At 49.9% G+C, this 18,653-nt stretch overlaps 1 protein-coding gene across 1 annotated transcript in view; it reads right to left on the reverse strand.

The window, feature by feature from the left end:
- The window catches only part of ANO9 (anoctamin 9), a 39,422-nt gene extending 24,108 nt beyond the window's left edge, over positions 1 to 15,314 (reverse strand). The window contains exons 1-4 of the mRNA XM_065403339.1: positions 15,310 to 15,314; positions 8,514 to 8,643; positions 1,386 to 1,448; positions 852 to 965 (exon numbers count right to left, since the gene is read on the reverse strand). Coding sequence (XP_065259411.1) covers positions 852 to 965; positions 1,386 to 1,448; positions 8,514 to 8,643; positions 15,310 to 15,314 — 312 coding nt within the window. The remainder of the gene's footprint in view (positions 1 to 851; positions 966 to 1,385; positions 1,449 to 8,513; positions 8,644 to 15,309) is intronic.
- Between the last annotated feature and the right edge of the window lie 3,339 nt (positions 15,315 to 18,653).

An 18,653-nucleotide genomic window follows, 5' to 3' on the forward strand; every position in this document is an offset into this window, starting at 1 on the left:
ATGCAACTGTGTTGATTACAGCAGAACTGTGGTGACTTACATCAGCTGAAGCTCTGGCCTGCCATCTGTAAAGCTATAAACCCAGAAGGTGACTCAGCTTCCGGGGGGGGTGGGGGGGGGTAGCTGCCTAGGCTTCCAGGGACAGGTGATCACACTAAAGTTCAACAACATCTGTCTGGAAATCATTTTAGGTGGTGCCTAACATCTGCACCTGCTGCTCTGAACAGGCTGATTATATTTTGTGACACAAACAGTCAGGATCTTGGACTGTGATATCAGGATGGAATTTCCTCTGATTTCTTAAAAAAGGGGCTGGGGGAGGAACCATGACCTGGCCGGCCCAAGGGCAAGAGGGGAGGGGAAGCTTTTGTGAGTCTTTCATGCCCGCTATTTCCCCTGAGCTCACAGAGCCAACTCCCCCAAATCCCTCTGGGTGTGCTACCTCACAGCTGCATTGTAGCACGGGGAAGTGGCATAAGCTCTACGAAGGTTACATGGACAGCCCAGGAGCAGCTAAGCCAAGAGTAATGGGATGAAAATAATAAAAGGGAAAAACATACCGTGGGCTCAATATTCACAAGTTTCCTCACAACAAGATCCGTCTGCAGAAATATCTCCCCAAGGGAAGCAGTGGAAGCCCCAGTGCTTGGGTCTTTGACAACTAGACTGACCACAGTACAGGAGAATATGCTGTAAGGAACAATCCTGCACTGGCTGGGGTGGACTGGATGATCTAATAGAACTTTTCCAGGTTCTGTGACACAATCGCTCAGAGCACTAAGGGCGGAGTCATCCAGCTCAGTCAGTGATCCTATGTATCCAGGGACCTGCCCTCCCCTAGTTAATCTCACCTCGATGGTAAATCCTTTGTTTTTCAACTTGTCCAAGAATTCCTCCCTCTTATCCTTCTTGCTGCCAGGCTTGTGTTTGTCACATACTAGGATGAAGTCCCACTTCATCTGGTTCTGGCCAAAGGAAACAGCCCAATAAAATCAGCTAGAGGTGACATTGCAAGGGATATTCTTACAGCTTCCTCCGTGTGTGCAGAGGCCGGACTCTATCTCCTCAGGCCAGTCTGCAGGGCCCCTAGGATTCCTTCCCAGCGGGAAAAGGGTGAGGGCTTGTGGGGAGACTCCCATTGTTGCTGGGAGTACTGGTTACTCTCTGTCCACAAAATCAGAGCGGGGATATTAGGATGGGGACTGTCTCCCAGTGGGCTGGAGAGGATGCCCTGGGGACTTTCTCAGCACTAGTTGAACAGGGAGGGAGAGGCAGTCAGACTGTGGTGTGGATCTACAATTTGATGTCACGTGGGGCAGTGGTGAGCTCACACAATAGCTTGAATGTAAGAGCTGCTGCAGCTGGACAGGAGGATTGTAACTCACCGGGACCAAAGGCTTCGTCTCGTCTGACTTCCCGGAGGTCTTTTCCCTTAGCTCAGTTTCTTCCTGCGGCGAGAGGGAGAGAATGAAAAAGGAGAGGGCAGTAGCATCATCACACACACGTGCCTAGTGTCCTAACCCACACTCTGGGAATGCAGGAAACGTGCCCATAACCAAGGTCTCATGGGTCAGAACCTGCATCCTCCTGCTTTAAGTAATGGGGGGAAGCTCTTAAATGAGAAGTGGAACCAGTTCCAGTTGGGAAGAGCAGGTGCCCAGGATTTCACACCATATTATAGCTTAGAGAGGTCCCACTTTACTGTTAAGTACAGAAAGAATAAGAAATCTTACCAAGGTAAAGAGTCTTTCATCCCCAAGGACTTTGCAGACTACACAAAAAGTTTACCCCTAACTGCTTCTGGAAAGCAGCCACCACAGGAAGTGGAAGCACCCAGCAACACGACACGCTAGGTTAAGGCAGAAAATGAAAAACAAATCATGCATCCAAACTGCAGCTCCAGAGAAAATTCTAGCTGGGAAGTATTTCAGGGATATGGCAGGAAGTATAAGCAAGGTGACAGGAAGCCACATCTGAGAGACAGGAAGAGACTGTGATTGAACTGCAGGAAAAAAGGATCAGGAGGAGAGATTGAGGAGCTGATTGCACTGAGGTGCTATCTGAACACATGGGATCCAATTAAACTACATAGGAAGGAAGCAGAGCGGGAGGGAAAGGATCTATTTAAATTTTCCTGGCTTTGCTTCTGGTTACTTGTTGGCTGACCTGGAGAAGAGAAAGCAGGGATAAGGAAGGCAGGCAGGAGTTACAGATTGTTTAAGCAGGCAGAAGTGTATTAAGGTTCACCTTTGTGCATGCATTTTCAAATGATTAGTCACGCTGCTTAAAGTTCACTTCTCCTCCGAAACTGTTTGTGTAAGAAAGGTCAGCAGATCTGCTTTCTCTGTGTATTTCATTCATGCCTGCTGGCTTTAGTTATGGCTGCTTCTTCCTTCAGTTAGCCCTGCACAGCTGACAAAGCTAAGAGAGAGGAGTGAGCTGGATTCTCTTCCTGCTTGTGTATCATCAAGAGAATTCCTTACCACTTTCCATGTGTGCAAGAAAAACCCTTGGAAGCAAGGGGCTAAGCAGGTGTTGCTGGGGACACAATCTGAAGACAATCAGGTTGTACAGGTGTAACTGAGGATATAATTGACCTTAGAGGCTTGGCTTTAAGTGGCCTGCAGCATGTGTGGTAGTGAGGAGAGGAAGCAATGGGGTGGGGAGTACTGAACACAAGTTGGGAGATAGAGGCTTCTGAATACTAGCTCTCTGTCACTGACTGTCATCTGGCCTTGGGGGAGTCACTGCACATTTTCATCTCAGCTGGGGTGACTAATATTTTCTCACATCACTAGAGTGTTCTGAGGATGAGTTTTTGAAGTGCAAAGCACTGCACAGAGGCTAAGTATTCTCGTATACTATAATGCCATGGGGGGGAAAGGGTTAGTTTCAGGGCAAGGTGACTAGTGCTAGAGACAGAGTCACTCACACTGTGCTCTGTCCTGTAGGCTTTACATTTGTAACCTTCCTTAAGGACTGCAAGTGTACAGCATCTCTAGGGAAAATATAACCAGCTCCAGCGACTCCTAGTCAATAGTGTGATGATTAGCACATGCTGTGCATAAGCTGCCAGTGGCTCTTGCTTCTTGTGGCCTGAGATGTTTGTGAGTCTACATAGCAGGGAAAGAGAAAACCATGACCGACCATTATCAAACCCTTTAATAACCTTGAAAAGGCCAGCAGGGGTCCAGAGATGTAGCCCCTCCCGGGGCAACCTGGGAAAATCAGGAAAGGAACCTCCAGCTCCTTGGCTGGTGTAAATCAGCAGAGTTCTGTTAACTTCAACTGAACTATGCCAACTTATGCCAGCTGAGGATCTGGCCCCAGATGTCGTCTAACAGCATGTGGCTCACTGCACCAGTCAGTGTCTTGTAGTGCACCACGTTTGTTTTCCAGCACAGCCTCAGCCTGGTCGTTGTGACAGTGTTTCAAGCTGGGCAGACAGTTTAGATGTGAGGGTGGAAACAGAGAGGCCAACCTTGGTTTGCCTGTGACAACGGGAAACTTGGCTGCAATGTGTGTTTGAGTGGTGCTGCTCTTAGTGCCTGGAAGGAAGAAGAAGAGTGCGTAGCCAGAGAATGGAATCTGTTTTCAGTCACGGCGGGAAGGTCATTGTAAACCGAGTGAAGCACAATCTAAGGCTCACGTGGCTCCTTTCTGATAAGGGGACAGGGCCAACCTTGGAGAAAATCTGTGATCACTTGTTCTGAAGAGGTGGGGCAAAATTCTCCTCTCAGATTTGCTGGGCTTCTGCATGCTGAGCTCCTGACATGCTCATCTACCGCTGGCTGCGGTATGGGGAGAGAAGAAATTCAAAGTGGACCTCTCAGTGATATGTGCAGCCTGGGTCAAAACCCATGAAAGTTAACGGAAAGAGTCTCATTGCCTCCAATGGGCTTTGGATCTGCCCCATACGGAGAGCAGCATGCCCAGGCTGAGTACTGCCACATAGATCTGAGAGGAGAATTTTGCCCTCCATATACCAGATTTATCTAACGTCTGGTTATTTAAGCAAATCTTATGGATCCTTTTGGCGTATGGGAAAAATAGGAGTGGTGGTAAGAATCGAGGCCAAATCCTCAGGTACTGTAAATTGGCAAAGCTCCATGGATCTGTGCTTATTTACAGCAGGATATGACTGGGATTGGTCTGCCTTCAAGATGCAGGGCTAAAGAAGTGATTTGATGCATTGTCCGTGATGTGCAGAAGGAAATCTTCAAACAAACTCCTGAGCACAGTGGCAGTTAATGCTCTCTTCTCACTGGTGAGTCCACAGCCCTGAGCAGCAAGAAAGTCTTTGATGTTTATTTTAAATTGTGAAAGTGACAAACAGGGGTAGCTGCACTATCCAGAGATCGAGCAGAACAGGCAGATTGCCTAGCGACTCCCATGCTTCAGCGTCCACGTGAGTATCTCCACACTCTGAAAGACACTGTGAAGTATTGACGCGTGACAGCACTAACATTATGCTTGGCAGAAAAACAGGTATTTGCTCAGAGTCCTCTGCAGAATGATTCAGGTATACTTGGGTGTCACCATTCAAAGCCCTAATTAGGGATAGCAGGGGATGAATCCATTCAAAGGTAAACTAAATCCATCACCTTGATGCCTTCAAAGACAAAGTGCATTCGATTTATACTCAATCTCCTCGAAAGCAGTGTCACTTCTGGAAGTGTGCAGGAAATAGAAGAGGAGCAGATCAACCTAGACTGGCTACATGTTCAGTACATAATGCATGGCCAGTTTTTTACAGCTCTGTGGTATAGGGGTTCTTTACTGCACACATACTATCTCTGCAGCAAACCATAGCTTGTTTGATAGGGGTATGGCTAAGGGGCTCTTAAAACTAGCAAGGGGCTCAAATGACAAAATTGCAATCTGCATTTCAAATGCTCCAAGGTTCAGCAGGGTTTAGATCTAGGGTTTTGGTTCCAGTGTGTATAAAGACAGGAGCCACTTGTGAAATTCAGATCTGGATTCAGAACCTCCCCCAGAAAGGTCAGGACTTAGGTCTGAACCAAAATCCCATCTCAGAGGCCTGACGCTCTTTCCGATGGGCCTTACAGTTATGTATGACACTGCGGGTCTAATTCTGCTCTCACTTGCACCACTGCGATCCCGTTGGCCTCCATGTGATCACACCAATGTAAAGGAGAAGAATTTACCCCTTCCATGAACTGCTGATACTTTCAGAAATGCTTCCACAAAAATCTGGGGACCAAACCCAGACGTGGTGTGAGCAAGCGCAACTCCGTTGACGTCAGTGGAGCAGCCCCTGGCTCCTGCTTACATCTCTTGTTTATGCTGAGTTGCTCATTTGTCACAACATCAGGTTTGTTGAGGCAATGAAAGAGCAGCCAGAAACAAAGGCTTGAAGGGCTGAGGGAGCCATTCGGAATGGAAGTGCTGGTCCAATAGCAACGACTGCAGATTCAGCAGTGGAGAGCATCAGTCATAGACAGTTGCTCGCCATCACTGTCCGCAATCGTTAAACTGGGATGGCTTGTGACACATCCAGCAAATTAACGAGGCTCAGATTCAGGAGCTTCTGCTGGACTAATTACCGATCTGTATATGTGCTCTCGCGATGAATATTGGCCAGCAGATTTGTGACTCTCAGTCGGGATCCGTGTGCAAACAACTCAAGTTGCCAATGAATGACCTGGGATGCGTGACCTGGGATTACAGAACCATTTAAAACTGAAACCACACTGCTCAGATGAATGTGAGGGAGGTTTCAGCAATACAAGCATTGGAGTTCCTCCCTTTATTCTGCATGAAACTTTCAGTTCCTTCCTTGTTAATGTTCTCTAACTTCCTGGTCCTCCACTCAGTGATTGGAACTGGAATCTTACGTCACAACTTGCTTGCATAAGCAGCACTCAGACCGTGTGCTAGAACCAGAAGAACTCGTCTGCCCACCATGCCAACTGAGGCTGTGTGCCCTGTAACACAGCTGATGCTCTGGTGTTTGGGGAGTGGACAAGAGGGCACTACCTGACTTTGACTACATATGCGTAGGCCCCTGTATTTACTGGCTTCAAAGCCCAGACCTCCCTCCCCCCACCTCCTCCTGCCTTCCCAAAGTGCTGGCAGGGAGCTCTTGGAGCCCGGAAATTGCCACTCCAGCCCTCCCTTAGGCCACACAGTGAATTAGTGGCACAGCTGGGAACAGAGCTCAGGAGTAGCTGGCATCCAAACCTCAGCTTTAACCCATAGAAAATACAGGGGAGGGGTGCGAGGGGCTTTAAGCCCTGATCCTCAGGCTGCTCGGCACCAGTCTGGTTCCCATGCTGAAGGCTGCTCCAGCTTGCACTGGCTGCCAATGGCCATTGGGATTGCCAGGGCATGCAGGAGCCCTAGCAACGTGCCTCTTCAGCCACAACCCTTGCGCCAAACAAGGGAGAAGGGTGGCATAGGAGCACTACAGTGTCATCACACCATCTGAGGGTGCCCTGGTGCATCTGGCCTGCTGCCTCTCTAAGGCTCACCCGCTCTGGTTCCCTCCCAGGCCCTTCCTCTCAGCCTTATCTCTGTGAGACATATTCTGCTAAGATACCCCACTGTGGGGACCAGCATTTCAGCTGCACCAGTGGGTGCACAGATGAGGGGCTGGTCGCTACAGGTGTGCTGGCCACCATGTGTCTAGATATGCTCTGAGAAGGGTTAGATAATAGAAAACAGCTGTGGCCTGTCTAAAGTGGTGCTCTACATTTCTGCCACTGGTGCAGCTCTAGCAGGGACAGGAATGGTGAGCAATGTTAAGTGGAAAAAGGCTAGTGTAGCTGCCCCTCTGTCTCACTTCCTTTGCTCAGGCTTCCCTCTCTGATTCCCTCTTTCCCCACCCTCCTTCTGGCTGCCTTTCTTCCACCGGCCCTCCCCAGAGCTGCCTGAAGGCTATTTCAGTGGAATAGCCTAATCCATCCCCACACCCCTGGTTCCTGCTAGCACCACCCTAATCAGCTGCTGTGCATCTGCTTTCTGGGGTCAGACCTGAATCGTGGCATCCCATGGCTCAGAGAACAGTTTTACATTAACAGAACTACACCAGAGAACTTCTCCAGGTCATTTACACTCCCGGTTAGGGCAGGCCCACGTTTCCCAGGCCTTACAAGCAGCTTAGAGTGGGAAATACCCCAGGCATCAGTTTCCTGCTAAAGTTAGTCAGTCTAGAAATAATCAACAAATAGCAAATAAAATACTATGTCCTACTGGGCTAACTCCAGCCGCATTGCCAACCAGAATAGATGGGCTGGGAATGGCCAGATATGGAGGGCTGTGGGAGGAATGCTTGCCCTTGGGGCCGGAGCTGTTCCACAGCTCCAACCCTAATGGCTGGTGCAGTGTGCCTTGTCTCCAACACGCCCCCTCCAGAGTGGAGAGGACCCAACAATCCTCCCTTTGACAGATCTTGCCCTCCCCAAATCTATCCAGGCCCTCCTCCATTTAACACACATTTTCTGCATGTTGCTGTATGGGGAGTGTTCATTAGGGTTTCCACAGCAACAATAATTTGCTCACATTGCACATATGCATATTCAACAGGCATTACAGATAACTCCATATCCAGCAGAGCTGGTTGAGTAATGACAAAAATGTATTCACAAATCAATGAATCCCAGATTGCTGAAAACAATTCACTAATACTGTACCTGATCCTCTCTGGAACTGGCTGATTAGTAGGAAAAACTTCTTCCCAGCTTCTCCCGTCCCAGCCAAGTTGTGCTTAGCACAAGACCAAGGCAAATACAAAGATGGCTTTAAGCCCCAGATACTGGGGCTGTCCTGCACCAGCCTGGATCTCCAGCACAAGTCAGAGCAGCCTTCAAGTTGCTCTAGCTTGCCCTGGTTGGCTAAGGGGCCATTGTAATCCTTTCCCTGGACACCGCCTCCTACACTAGGGGACCAGAACCAGGACAAGCTACCACACCACCAGGTATACTCTTTGCACAGGGGAATCCTCAAGGAGTTGGTTAAACTAAGTCTAGGGGTGCTTTGTGCAGCTGGAACAGCGCAAGGCAGCCAGAGAGGGACCAAGGATTTGGCCCTATGTGCAGTCGAGGAGGCTGTGGCAATCATAACTCTGAATTGGCTATGATCTGTGTAAAATGTCAGCCTTAATTCTTGCCTTTAACAGAAGCTGTCGTGTCTCTTCCCTGCCCCATATTTAGGGCCCTAACAAATTCACAGCCATGAAAAAATGTGTCACGGACCGTGAAATCTGGTCTCCTCCCGTGAAATCTGGCCTTTTGTGTGCTTTTACCATACACTATACAGATTTCACAGGGGAGACCAGCGTTTCTCAAACTGGGGGTCCTGGGGAGTTGCAGGGGCGTCACAAGATTATTTTAGGGGGGGTCACAGTATTGCCACCCTTACTTCTGTGCTGCCTTCAGAGCTGGGCAGCCGGAGAGCGGTGACTGTTGGCTGGGCGCGCAGTTCTGAAGGCAGCGCCCCATCAAGAGCAGCGCAGAAGCAAGGGTGGCAATACCATACTATGCCATCCTTACTTCTGCACTGCTGCTGGCGGCAGCTCTGCCTTCAGAGCTGGGCTCCCGGCCAACAGCTGCTACTCTCCGGCTGTCCAGCTCTGAAGGCAGCACCTCCGCCAGCAGCAGCACAGAAGTAAGAGTAGCAGTACTGCCAAAAAAAAAAAAAAAAAAACCCCACACAACTCCTTTTTGGGTCAGGACCCCTACCATTACAACACTGTGATATTTCAGATTTAAATAGCTGAAATAATGAAATTTACTATTTTTAAAATCCCATGACTGTGAAATTGACCAAAATTAACGCTAAATTTGGTAAGGCCCTACCCATATTGGAAGAACAGCTAATCAGCTCCACCACCTAGGAGAAGGTGAGGAAATATGTAATCCCCCTACCTCACTGTTAGCTTTAACCTGCACAAGCCCCATCTGCAGAATCCTGAAATATCATTCTCCTCCAAGGCTGAACCCTCACACATGGGCTAGGATGTACTACATCTACATTATCTCTAGCACATCTACCACTGGCCTTCAGAGGATGCTCAGCAGGCTCCATCACCTTGCTATAGGCCACAGAGCTCCTGCTGTGTGTATGCCCGTGGGATTGCTCACACTACACTGATAAGGGCTATTCACGTGAGTGAAGTCTATAGATTATTAGGTCCCATTTATTTTTTTTCTTTACATTCAGGATGGTTTACAGCTGTTTTGGTACCTGAATGTCACAATGAAAATTAATGTCTCTGATCTTTAAGAATCATTTGCAACAAACAGCTTATCACCACACCTCCACTCAGCCTCAAGAAATTCCAAACTCTGAGGAAACTTCAACTGAATTGGCACATAATACATTTGTATATTTCCCATTCATTCGTCTTCTTGGGAGCTTTCAAGAGTCTTTTTGGATTAAGGAAAATGCCTGATCTTTCTTTCTTTCTTTCTTTCTTTCTTTCTTTCTTTCTTTCTTTCTTCAGAAACAAAACATCTAACTTCTGCTTTTAGCTAAGTGAACCGTTCCCCCTCACCTTAGGCTTTGTCTTCGGCTTTGTCTTCACTACCCGCCGATCCGGCGGGTAGCAATCGGTTTTTCGGGGATCGACTTACCGCGTCTAGTGAAGACGCGGTAAAATCGATCCCTGATCGCTCTGCCGTCGACTCCGGAAATCCACCTCGGCAGGAGGCGGCAGCGGACGACTTTCCCGCGTCCTCACCGCTAGGTAAGCCGACCTAAAATACGCAACTTCAGCTACGGTATTCACGTAGCTGAAGTTGCGTATCTTAGGTCGGACCCCCGCTGCAGGTTCGATTCCCCCTCCCCCCCAGCAAACCGAAGTCCACATCATTTGAACGTAAGCGGAGCCTGTAAGCAAAACTGCTCGGCACCGCTGGGGAGCTAGATCTCCCAACAGCTCCGGGTAGATGCCCTGGGAAACGGTGAAACTACCGTGAAACAGAGTGACTTGCCTGAGTCAGTTTCGCAGGGCGAGCCGCGCCACGCGCCGGGACGGGGAACTCCGTTTGAGGGATGCGTTCCCAGAGCGGATCGCGTTGCTCGGGGGGCGGTTCTGAAGCTGGATTGAGAATCGAATCGGACTTTACAAGGTCCAGAGACTTTGAACAACAGGCGCCGAGCGGTTTCTCCGGCTTACCTGCATGGTGGCGAGCCCGGAGCAGAACCAGTCTCGCACTCTCCCGAGATCGGGACCGGGGCTGTGCGGACCCCGAGGCAGCTCGCGGAGCCCGGGCGGCGGGAGGGAACAGCGGGCTGTGCTCTGTGTCCCTTTCTCTGGCTCAGCGGTTTCCCACGGGCTCCGCTGCAGCGCCAGGCTCTCCCTCCTCCCGGGCGGGGAAGCAGCCTCCCGCGGCGCGGCGAGGTTTGAGACAGGAAGGGAGCTGTCCTCTCCCGCACCTGCCGGGGGCGTGAGGATGGGGAGTGGCAAGGCCCTGCCGCCGCTCGCCAGCAGCCTGTGGCTGCCCTAGGGAGCCGGGTACTCAGGGTCCCACCCACCACTTCCAGTGGGAGAGTCTCGTGTCGGGGGGGAATTTTCCTGTGTGCTGAGCACCCACCGCCCCCCCCCCCCCCACACACACACACACTTCAGTGGCAGCAGGGAGGGCTCAGCCCTTGGGAGAACCTGACTCCAGGCGTCAAGCCTTAGCCCTGCTGAGGTCAAGGAGCGTTTTGCCATTGATTTCCATGGGGCCAGGATTTCACCCACGCCTCTGGAGTTGGGCACCCACAGTCAGCAGCCAGGTTTGCTGAAGGTTGGCCCTGCTGTCATGAAAGGGAGCAGGCACTGGCCAGAGGAGTGTGGCCCTCATCCCCTCCATTCCAGCCTGTCCCATTTTGTTCCTCTTGGACTGGATTAGTAGCCACCATTCTGCCCTAAACCTCCTAGCCCCTGGTCCTTGGCTTCCTCCTTTCCTCTGTCTCCCGCCCTGTGCTCTTCCCCTGCTTCCTTCTGTCCCTCCCTGCCTCCCTAGGCCTTGCTGTAGCTTTTCCTCTGGGTTTTCAGTGGCTGTTTTCCCTCATTCAGAGGATCAGAGAAATGTAGGACTGGAAGGGACCTCAATAGGTCATCTGGTCCAATCCCCAGCACTCAAGGCAGGACTAGTATTACCTAGAAAGACCATCCCTGACAGGTGTTTGTCTAACCTGTTCTTACAAACCTCCAATGATGGAGATTCCACAACCTCCCTAGGCAATTTATTCTAGTGCTTAACCACCCTAACAGGAAGTTTTTCCAACCTAACTTGTCCTTGCTGCAACCTAACTCGCCCTTGCTGCAATTTAAGCCCATTGCTCCTTGTCCGATCCTCAGAGGTTAAGGAGAATAATTTTTCTCCCTCCTTCTTGTAACAACCTGTGTTCCTGAAAAAAATATTTTGAGTATTTAGAGTATATGGCACCGTGTCCAAGGTGTGCTATCTGAAATACAGGGTGGTGATTGGGTGGCAGAGAGGGCCTGAGAGCCTTTTAGAGGCCCGGTGAGTCAGGGGAGGGTGGTTTTTGGAAGACTTCTCTCACTCTGGCCACCTACTAGTTCACATAATTCTCATTCCCACATGCACATTCACATATATAGGGGTGGAAATATTATACTGGATATCTGTTCAACCTGATCCTTGGGTTATAGCTCTTGTGGTTAGCACCATGTCAGAGACGCAAAACTATTCTGCTGACTCAGCCTGGCTGCCAGACCAGGTGAATCCTATTACTGTAGTTCCAAGCCAAAAGAGTTTGAAGCCATCTCTGTGATGCAGAGAACAAAAGGGTGAGGATTGCTGGGATCGCCCCAGAACCAGCCAAGCCCAGGAGGAAGCTTAGGTTGAGGTATATGTTATTTTTTATTTAAGTTAGCAAGAAAGACAAAGGCCAGAAAGGGGCGTATTTGCATGCTGTGTTTGGAGCAGGGTGGAATGGGTGAAGAAGAATGAGTAGCTTTGAAATGTACACACCACACTCTCATACCTCTCACCATGTGTAAGTGTTTTCTGAGTTTTAATTTTATTTTTTACAGAGCAAGAACAAATCCCCATTCTACCTGGCTACAGCACAAGATTTCAGCCTCCTCAGTATCCTCCTATCTGGATTCCCTTATGTTGTTCCAAAAGCTACACAAGGGGCAGGTCTACACTACAAACTCGCATTGGCGCAGCTGCACCAGACACTGTCAGGAGAGATCTCTCCTGTTGGCTTAATAACTCCACCTGAGCGAGAGGCGGTAGCTATGTCAGTGGGAGAAGCCCTCCCAGTGACTTAGTGCTGTCTACATGGGGGGTTATGGTTGGTAAAACTCTACACCCCTGAGCGACATAGTTATAGCACAGTAAGTGTGTAGTGTAGACCTGGGCAAAGTGACTCTCTTAAGGTCTATATACACTACAGTTGCGATATTGGCACACAGGGGCGTGTGCAGAAATTTAACTTTGACTCCTTTTGCGAGGGCACATTCTCTGCCCTCCCCTGTCCTGGCCCCAGGAGGAGCTCACTCTTCCTTTCCCACTCCTGCCATGGCCCAGCAGGAGCTCACTCTTCCTCCCCCGGGGCCAGGAGGCGCTCGCTCTCCCACATCCCCCACCACTGCGGCTCCAAGGCTGGAGGAGTTTTGTGCCCCTGATGTTTACTGGGGGGGCTGTGCCCCTGCTTGCCCCCCCTTGCGCACACCTCTGGTGGCACAGCTGCAGTGCTGTAGTGTAGATGATTCCTACATTTACAGAAGGGGTTTTCCATCAATGTAATTAATCCCCCTCTCTGAGAGGCGGTAGCAAGTTCGACAGAAGAATTCTTCCATTGAACTAGCTGTGTCTACATCAGGGGTTAGGTCAAGCTAACTACGGTGCGCAGTGCACAAAATTTTCCCAACCCTGAGCGCTGTAGCTAAGTCAATCTAATTTTTTTAGTGTAGACCAGGCCTAAGCAATGTTGGGGATTTCTAGATGCACCCTGGCTTGTGAGACAGCCAGGACTTACAGAGCCTGACTCTACACTCAATAAAGTCAATTTCGTTCAATAACTTTGCCAAATGCCTTTAACAGGCTCAGGATCAGGCCCGCAAGTCTGAAAGGAGAAGAGTTCCAGATTTCCTGCTATGTGTATAGTCAGTTAAGCAGGAGCTTATCTTCCAAGAAGTTATTTGTGGGGATTGAAGGGAGTGAAAGCTTTATTGTGTGTAACCACAGAATAGCAGCAGGGTTATAGGCTGAAGGTGTGTGTGTGTGTGTGTTTGCACAGTTTCGGACAGCTGATAAAGAACGGGACAGCAGTTTCACTTGATAGGAAGGATCATGTTTCCCTTTACATCAGAAGAACAAAATCCAGGTGTGTCTTAAAAGCCTTTAAGCTGTCTTGGTGCACCATCATTGTCAGACGGAGGTGAAGTGGGATGATGCCATCTCTTCCCAACTGATCCATGTAGCTTCTGAGTTTTTGGAGCTGTTACTGGAAGCAATATCTCCCATAGCAGCGTGAGAAGGTAAACATTTTTTCTTCTTTAAGTCTGGAGGAATTTGGAGCTTATGAAAGTGGCACTGAACAGGCAGGTTTCTTTCTTTTCACAGCTACTCCAGCAGTCAACGTGACAAATTACAATGATGGTGCTCTTCTTTCATGTCCAACATGCCAGGCACAAACTGCCACCTGCATTATCCACAACACTCAGTCTGCTGGATTCCCTACTCCTCACATGCACAGTCTAGTGCAGAAGTTGGCGGTGGTCGGAAGACACAGTTTAGCAGGGAGATAGCCCTTAGGGAGGAGAAGGATCTTTCAGTGTCTTGGTGAAGATCTGGCTGAGTGCTGAGTGTTCTGGAGCCATAGTTCACACATGCATGGAAGTGTTTGATGAACAACAAGGCTCTCCACCAATAATCTCCCAGGGTTCTAAATGAAAGAAGGCTGCACGGCACACGCATGCATCGTGGATTTAGGATGGCACTCAAATATTTAATGAGCTGCCCTCAACCCACAGGAACTTCACAGGAAAGTAATTAAAATTACACCCCTTCCTGTACATATGAGCCGAGTGGCAAGAGAGGAAGATTAGCCTATGGAAAAGGGGAACTGAGAGCAACTATAGCTCAAATGGTTTCCTGGTGCAAGAGAGGGCCGTTGGGTTGCCGGGGGAACTAATTACACCTCCCTGATTATCACAATGCACAAGGTTAATCCTGAGGGCATTCTGCACCAAAAATTTAAGCATTCTGCACACATTATTTTAAAATTCTGCAAATTTTATTTGTCAAAAAAAATGTGGAAGCTCCAGCATGGCACTGGGGAACACAGGCCACTGGCTGCACAGAGGCAGGAGATCACTGTGCAACTCCCCTATCCAGGCATGGATTCAGTAGTGAGGCTGCACCCAACCCTGATACAGCGCAAGGACCGGGCCTGCCCCTCTGCGCAAGGTGCACCAGGTGTGGGCAGGCAGGCTCAGCAAGGCAGGATCCAAGTGTGGAAGGGCTTAGTGTGGGGGGACCCAGGTGTGGGTTAAGAGGGTTCTGTGTGGGGCAATCTGGGTGTGGGTGGCTCAGTGGGGGATCCGGGTGCAGGGGGAATCTGGATGCACAGGGGCTTGTTGGGGGGGGGGTGTTTCTGGGTGCAACGGTAATGTGACTCTGCAGGGGGGTCAAGGTGAAAGTGATTGGGGCTCAGCAGGGAGGTCTGGGTGTAGGGGGCTCAGTGGGGGGTCCAGATGCTGGGGGGTCCAGATGCTGGGGGAATTGGGCTCAGTGGGGTTGGGATCCAGGTGCAGCGGGTTGGGGAGGGTGGGGGGGCTCCGGGTGTGGGTGGCTCGTCGGGGTGGTCCAGGTACAGGGGGAGTAGGACTCGTCGGGGAGGGGGTCTGGGTGCGGGGGGGGGGGGGGGGAATGAGGCTTGGTGGGAGGGCCTGGGTATGAGGGTGTCTGGATGCACAGGGGTTGGATGGAGGGGGGGAGCAGCTCCCTGTACAGAGATTGCTTCCCGCCCCCTGCAGCTGAGGAGTGATGGGTGAAGGAAGAGCAGGGACGAGGGGGGAGTTTTAAGAGCTTCCTACAGCTAGGGGGAGAAATCTGAGGGGGTGTCTGACCTGGCCCCGGATGCCGGGCAGGGGAAGAGGAAAACCTGTCCTCCCCAGCCCAGCCGGGACTAGCAGCTGAGCCCGGCGCAGGGTAAGAGCCACCAGCCGTGTCTTCCCCAGTCCCACCCATGCTACACAGTGATTTACCTCTCTGCTGGCTGCCCTGGGCACCCAAAACATATTTATGGGGAGAGTCGCATGCAGAGGTGAAAGTAAGCCAGTCCGGTCCAGTACAGCGTACCAGCAAGAACCAGTACGCCATGCCGGACTGGACTGGCTTCCGCAGCGGTGATTTAAAGGGCCCAGGGCTCCAGCCGCTGTGGGGAGTCCCGGGCCCTTTAAATCACAGCTGGAGCTCTGAGAGCCGGGCTTGGGCGGGGATTTAAAGGGCCCGGTGCTCCGGCCACTGCGGGGATCCCTGGGCCCTTTAAAGCACCACCGGAGCTCCGGCAGCCGGGCTCCCGCGGTGATTTAAAGGGCCTGGAGCGCCGCGGTGGCCGGAGCCCCGGGCCTTTTAATTCGCCCCAGGGCTCCCAGCCGCCTCTGCAGCTGGTAGCTCCGGGGTGATTTAAAGGCCCTTGGGCTCCCAGCCACAGCCGCAGCCCCAGGGCCTTGAAATCTTGAAAGGCCCTGCCTCTTCTGGTTGAGGCCACGCCCCCGCTCAGGACTCCGGCGTACAGGTAAGTCCTTTAAGTTACTTTCACCCCTGGTCGCATGACCGCTTTTGTGGCTTCCCTTTGCTTCCCCATCAGAAAATCATTTTTCTGCGAGGAACATAAATTCTGCGCATGCGCAGTGGCACAGAATCCCCCCAGGAGTAATAAGTTAGAGACATGTAGGGGCTACTCTAGTTCACACCAACTGGCTAAGGTCTGTTTAGCAGCTTTCACCCCATGGGAACTGGTGTAGTGCAGGCATGGCCTCCTCCACACCCTTTGCCCATGAGTGTGCGCGCATTGGGGCAGTTGGTATAGAAGCCAACTACACCACTTTATGCTAGCTGAGAGCTCTCATAGACTTTAAGGTCAGAAGGGACCATTATGATCATCTAGTCTGACCTCCTGCATGATGCAGGCCACAAAAGCTGACCCACCCACTCTTGGAATAATTCTCTCCCTTGACTCAGCTGTTGAAGTCCCCAAATAATGATTTAAAGACTTCAAGTCGCAGAGAATCCTCCAGCAAGCGACCCCTGCCCCATGCTGCGGAGGAAGGCGAAAAACCTCCAGGGCCTCTGCCAATCTACCCTGGCGGAAAATTCCTTCCCGACCCCAAATATGGCGATCAGCTGAACTGCGAGCAAGATTCTCCAGCCAGACCCTCCGGAAAAAAGTTCTCTGTAGTAACTTTTAATATCCCATCATTGATCATTGTTACTAATTACCAGCGATGGCACGTTATTGACCTATTGACTAAAATCACGTTATCCCATCAAACTATCCCCTCCATAAACTTATCAAGCTTAATCTTAAAGCCAGAGAGGTCTTTCGCCCCCACTATTTCCCTCGGAAGGCTGTTCCAGAACTTCACCCCTCTGATGGTTAGAAACCTTAATCTAATTTCAAGCCTAAACTTCCCGACGGCCAGTTTATATCCATTTGTTCTCGTGTCCACATTAGTACTGAGCTCAAATAATTCCTCTCCCTCCCTGGTATTTATCCCTCTGATATATTTAAAGAGAGCAATCATATCCCCCCTCAGCCTTCTTTTGGTTAAGGTAAACAAACCGAGCTCCTCGAGTCTCCTTTCATACGACAGGTTTTCCATTCCTCGGATCATCCTAGTGGCCCTTCTCTGTACCCGTTCCAGTTTGTATTCATCCCTTTTAAACATGGGAGACCAGAACTGCACACAGTACTCCAAATGAGGTCTCACCAGTGCCTTGTATAACGGAAGCAGCACCTCCTTATCCCTACTAGAAATACCTCGCCTAATGCATCCCAGGACCGCATTAGCTTTTTTCACGGCCACGTCACATTGCCGACTCATAGTCATCTTGCGATCAACCAGGACTCTGAGGTCCTTCTCCTCTTCCGTTACTTCCAACTGATGCATCCCCAGCTTATAACTAAAATTCTTGTTAGTCATCCCTAAATGCATCACCTTACACTTCTCACTATTAAATTTCATCCTATTACTATTACTCCAGTTTACAAGGTCATCCAAATCTCCCTGCAGGATATCCCGATCCTTCTCCGAATTGGCAATACCTCCCAACTTTGTATCATCCGCAAACTTTATCAGCCCACTCCTACATTCGGTTCCGAGGTCAGTAATAAATAGATTAAATAAAATCGGACCCAAAACCGAGCCTTGAGGAACTCCACTGGTAACCTCCCTCCAACCTGACAGTTCACCTTTCAGTATGACCCGCTGAAGTCTCCCCTTTAACCAGTTCTTTATCCACCTCTGGATTTTCATATCGATCCCCATCTTTTCCAATTTAACCAATAACTCCTCATGCGGTACCGTATCAAACGCTTTACTGAAATCGAGGTATATTAGATCCACCGCATTTCCTTTATCTAAAAAATCTGTTACTTTCTCAAAGAAGGAGATCAGGTTGGTTTGGCACGATCTACCTTTCGTAAAACTGTGTTGTAATTTGTCCCAATTGCCATTGACCTCAAGGTCCTTAACTACTTTCTCCTTCAAAATTTTTTCCAAGACCTTGCATATTACAGATGTTAAACTAACAGGCCTGTAGTTACCCGGGTCACTTTTTTTCCCCTTCTTGAAAATAGGAACCACATTAGCTATTCTCCAGTCCAACGGTACCACCCCCGAGTTTACAGATTCATTAAAAATTATCGCTAACGGGCTTGCAATTTCTCGCGCCAGTTCCTTTAATATTCTCGGATGAAGATCATCCGGTCCGCCCGATTTAGTCCCGTTAAGCTGTTCGAGTTTGGCTTCTACCTCGGATACGGTAATGTCAACCCCCCCTCCTTTATTCCCATCCGTCACGCTGCCACTATTCCTGAGTCCTTCATTAGCCTCATTAAAGACCGATGCAAAATATTCGTTTAGATATTGTGCCATGCCTAGATTATCCTTAATCTCCACTCCAGCTACAGTCTTAAGCGGTCCCACTTCTTCTTTCTTTGTTTTCTTCCTATTTATATGGCTATAAAACCTCTTGCTATTGGGAAGAATTGTCAGCTAGCCAGACAGGGCCAGATTCTGCCGCTGTCTGAGTGGCACAAAGTGGGTGGAACAGGAGAAGCAACTTCACTTAATGATGTCAAACTACTGCTGTGAGTCTAATATTTCTTGGGCATGTTATTCTTAGTGTTTCTTAGCAGGTAGCGAAAATCCAATTAGAAAAGTGTGAATGAGGAACCTGGCCACAAACTTAGACCCTGACAACACAAAGTGTTAGCCCCAATATAAGGGACTGTCTTACATCGCCATCTAGTGTGCTCCAATGATAGTGCAACAGGAGCAGTTCTGTTTCAGAGAAGCAGGAGTCTTTCTTTTCCTTTCTTTTGTTAATGTACTCATTAAGGGCCTGATTCTGCGCACTGAGGCCAATGACCATTTCTGTTGATTTTAATGGAAGTGGGAATAGGCCCTGCCTCTTGATATAAACACAGAGGGC

This window comes from Emys orbicularis, chromosome 4, assembly GCF_028017835.1.
Source record: "Emys orbicularis isolate rEmyOrb1 chromosome 4, rEmyOrb1.hap1, whole genome shotgun sequence".
In the NCBI taxonomy this organism is placed as follows: domain Eukaryota; kingdom Metazoa; phylum Chordata; order Testudines; family Emydidae; genus Emys; species Emys orbicularis.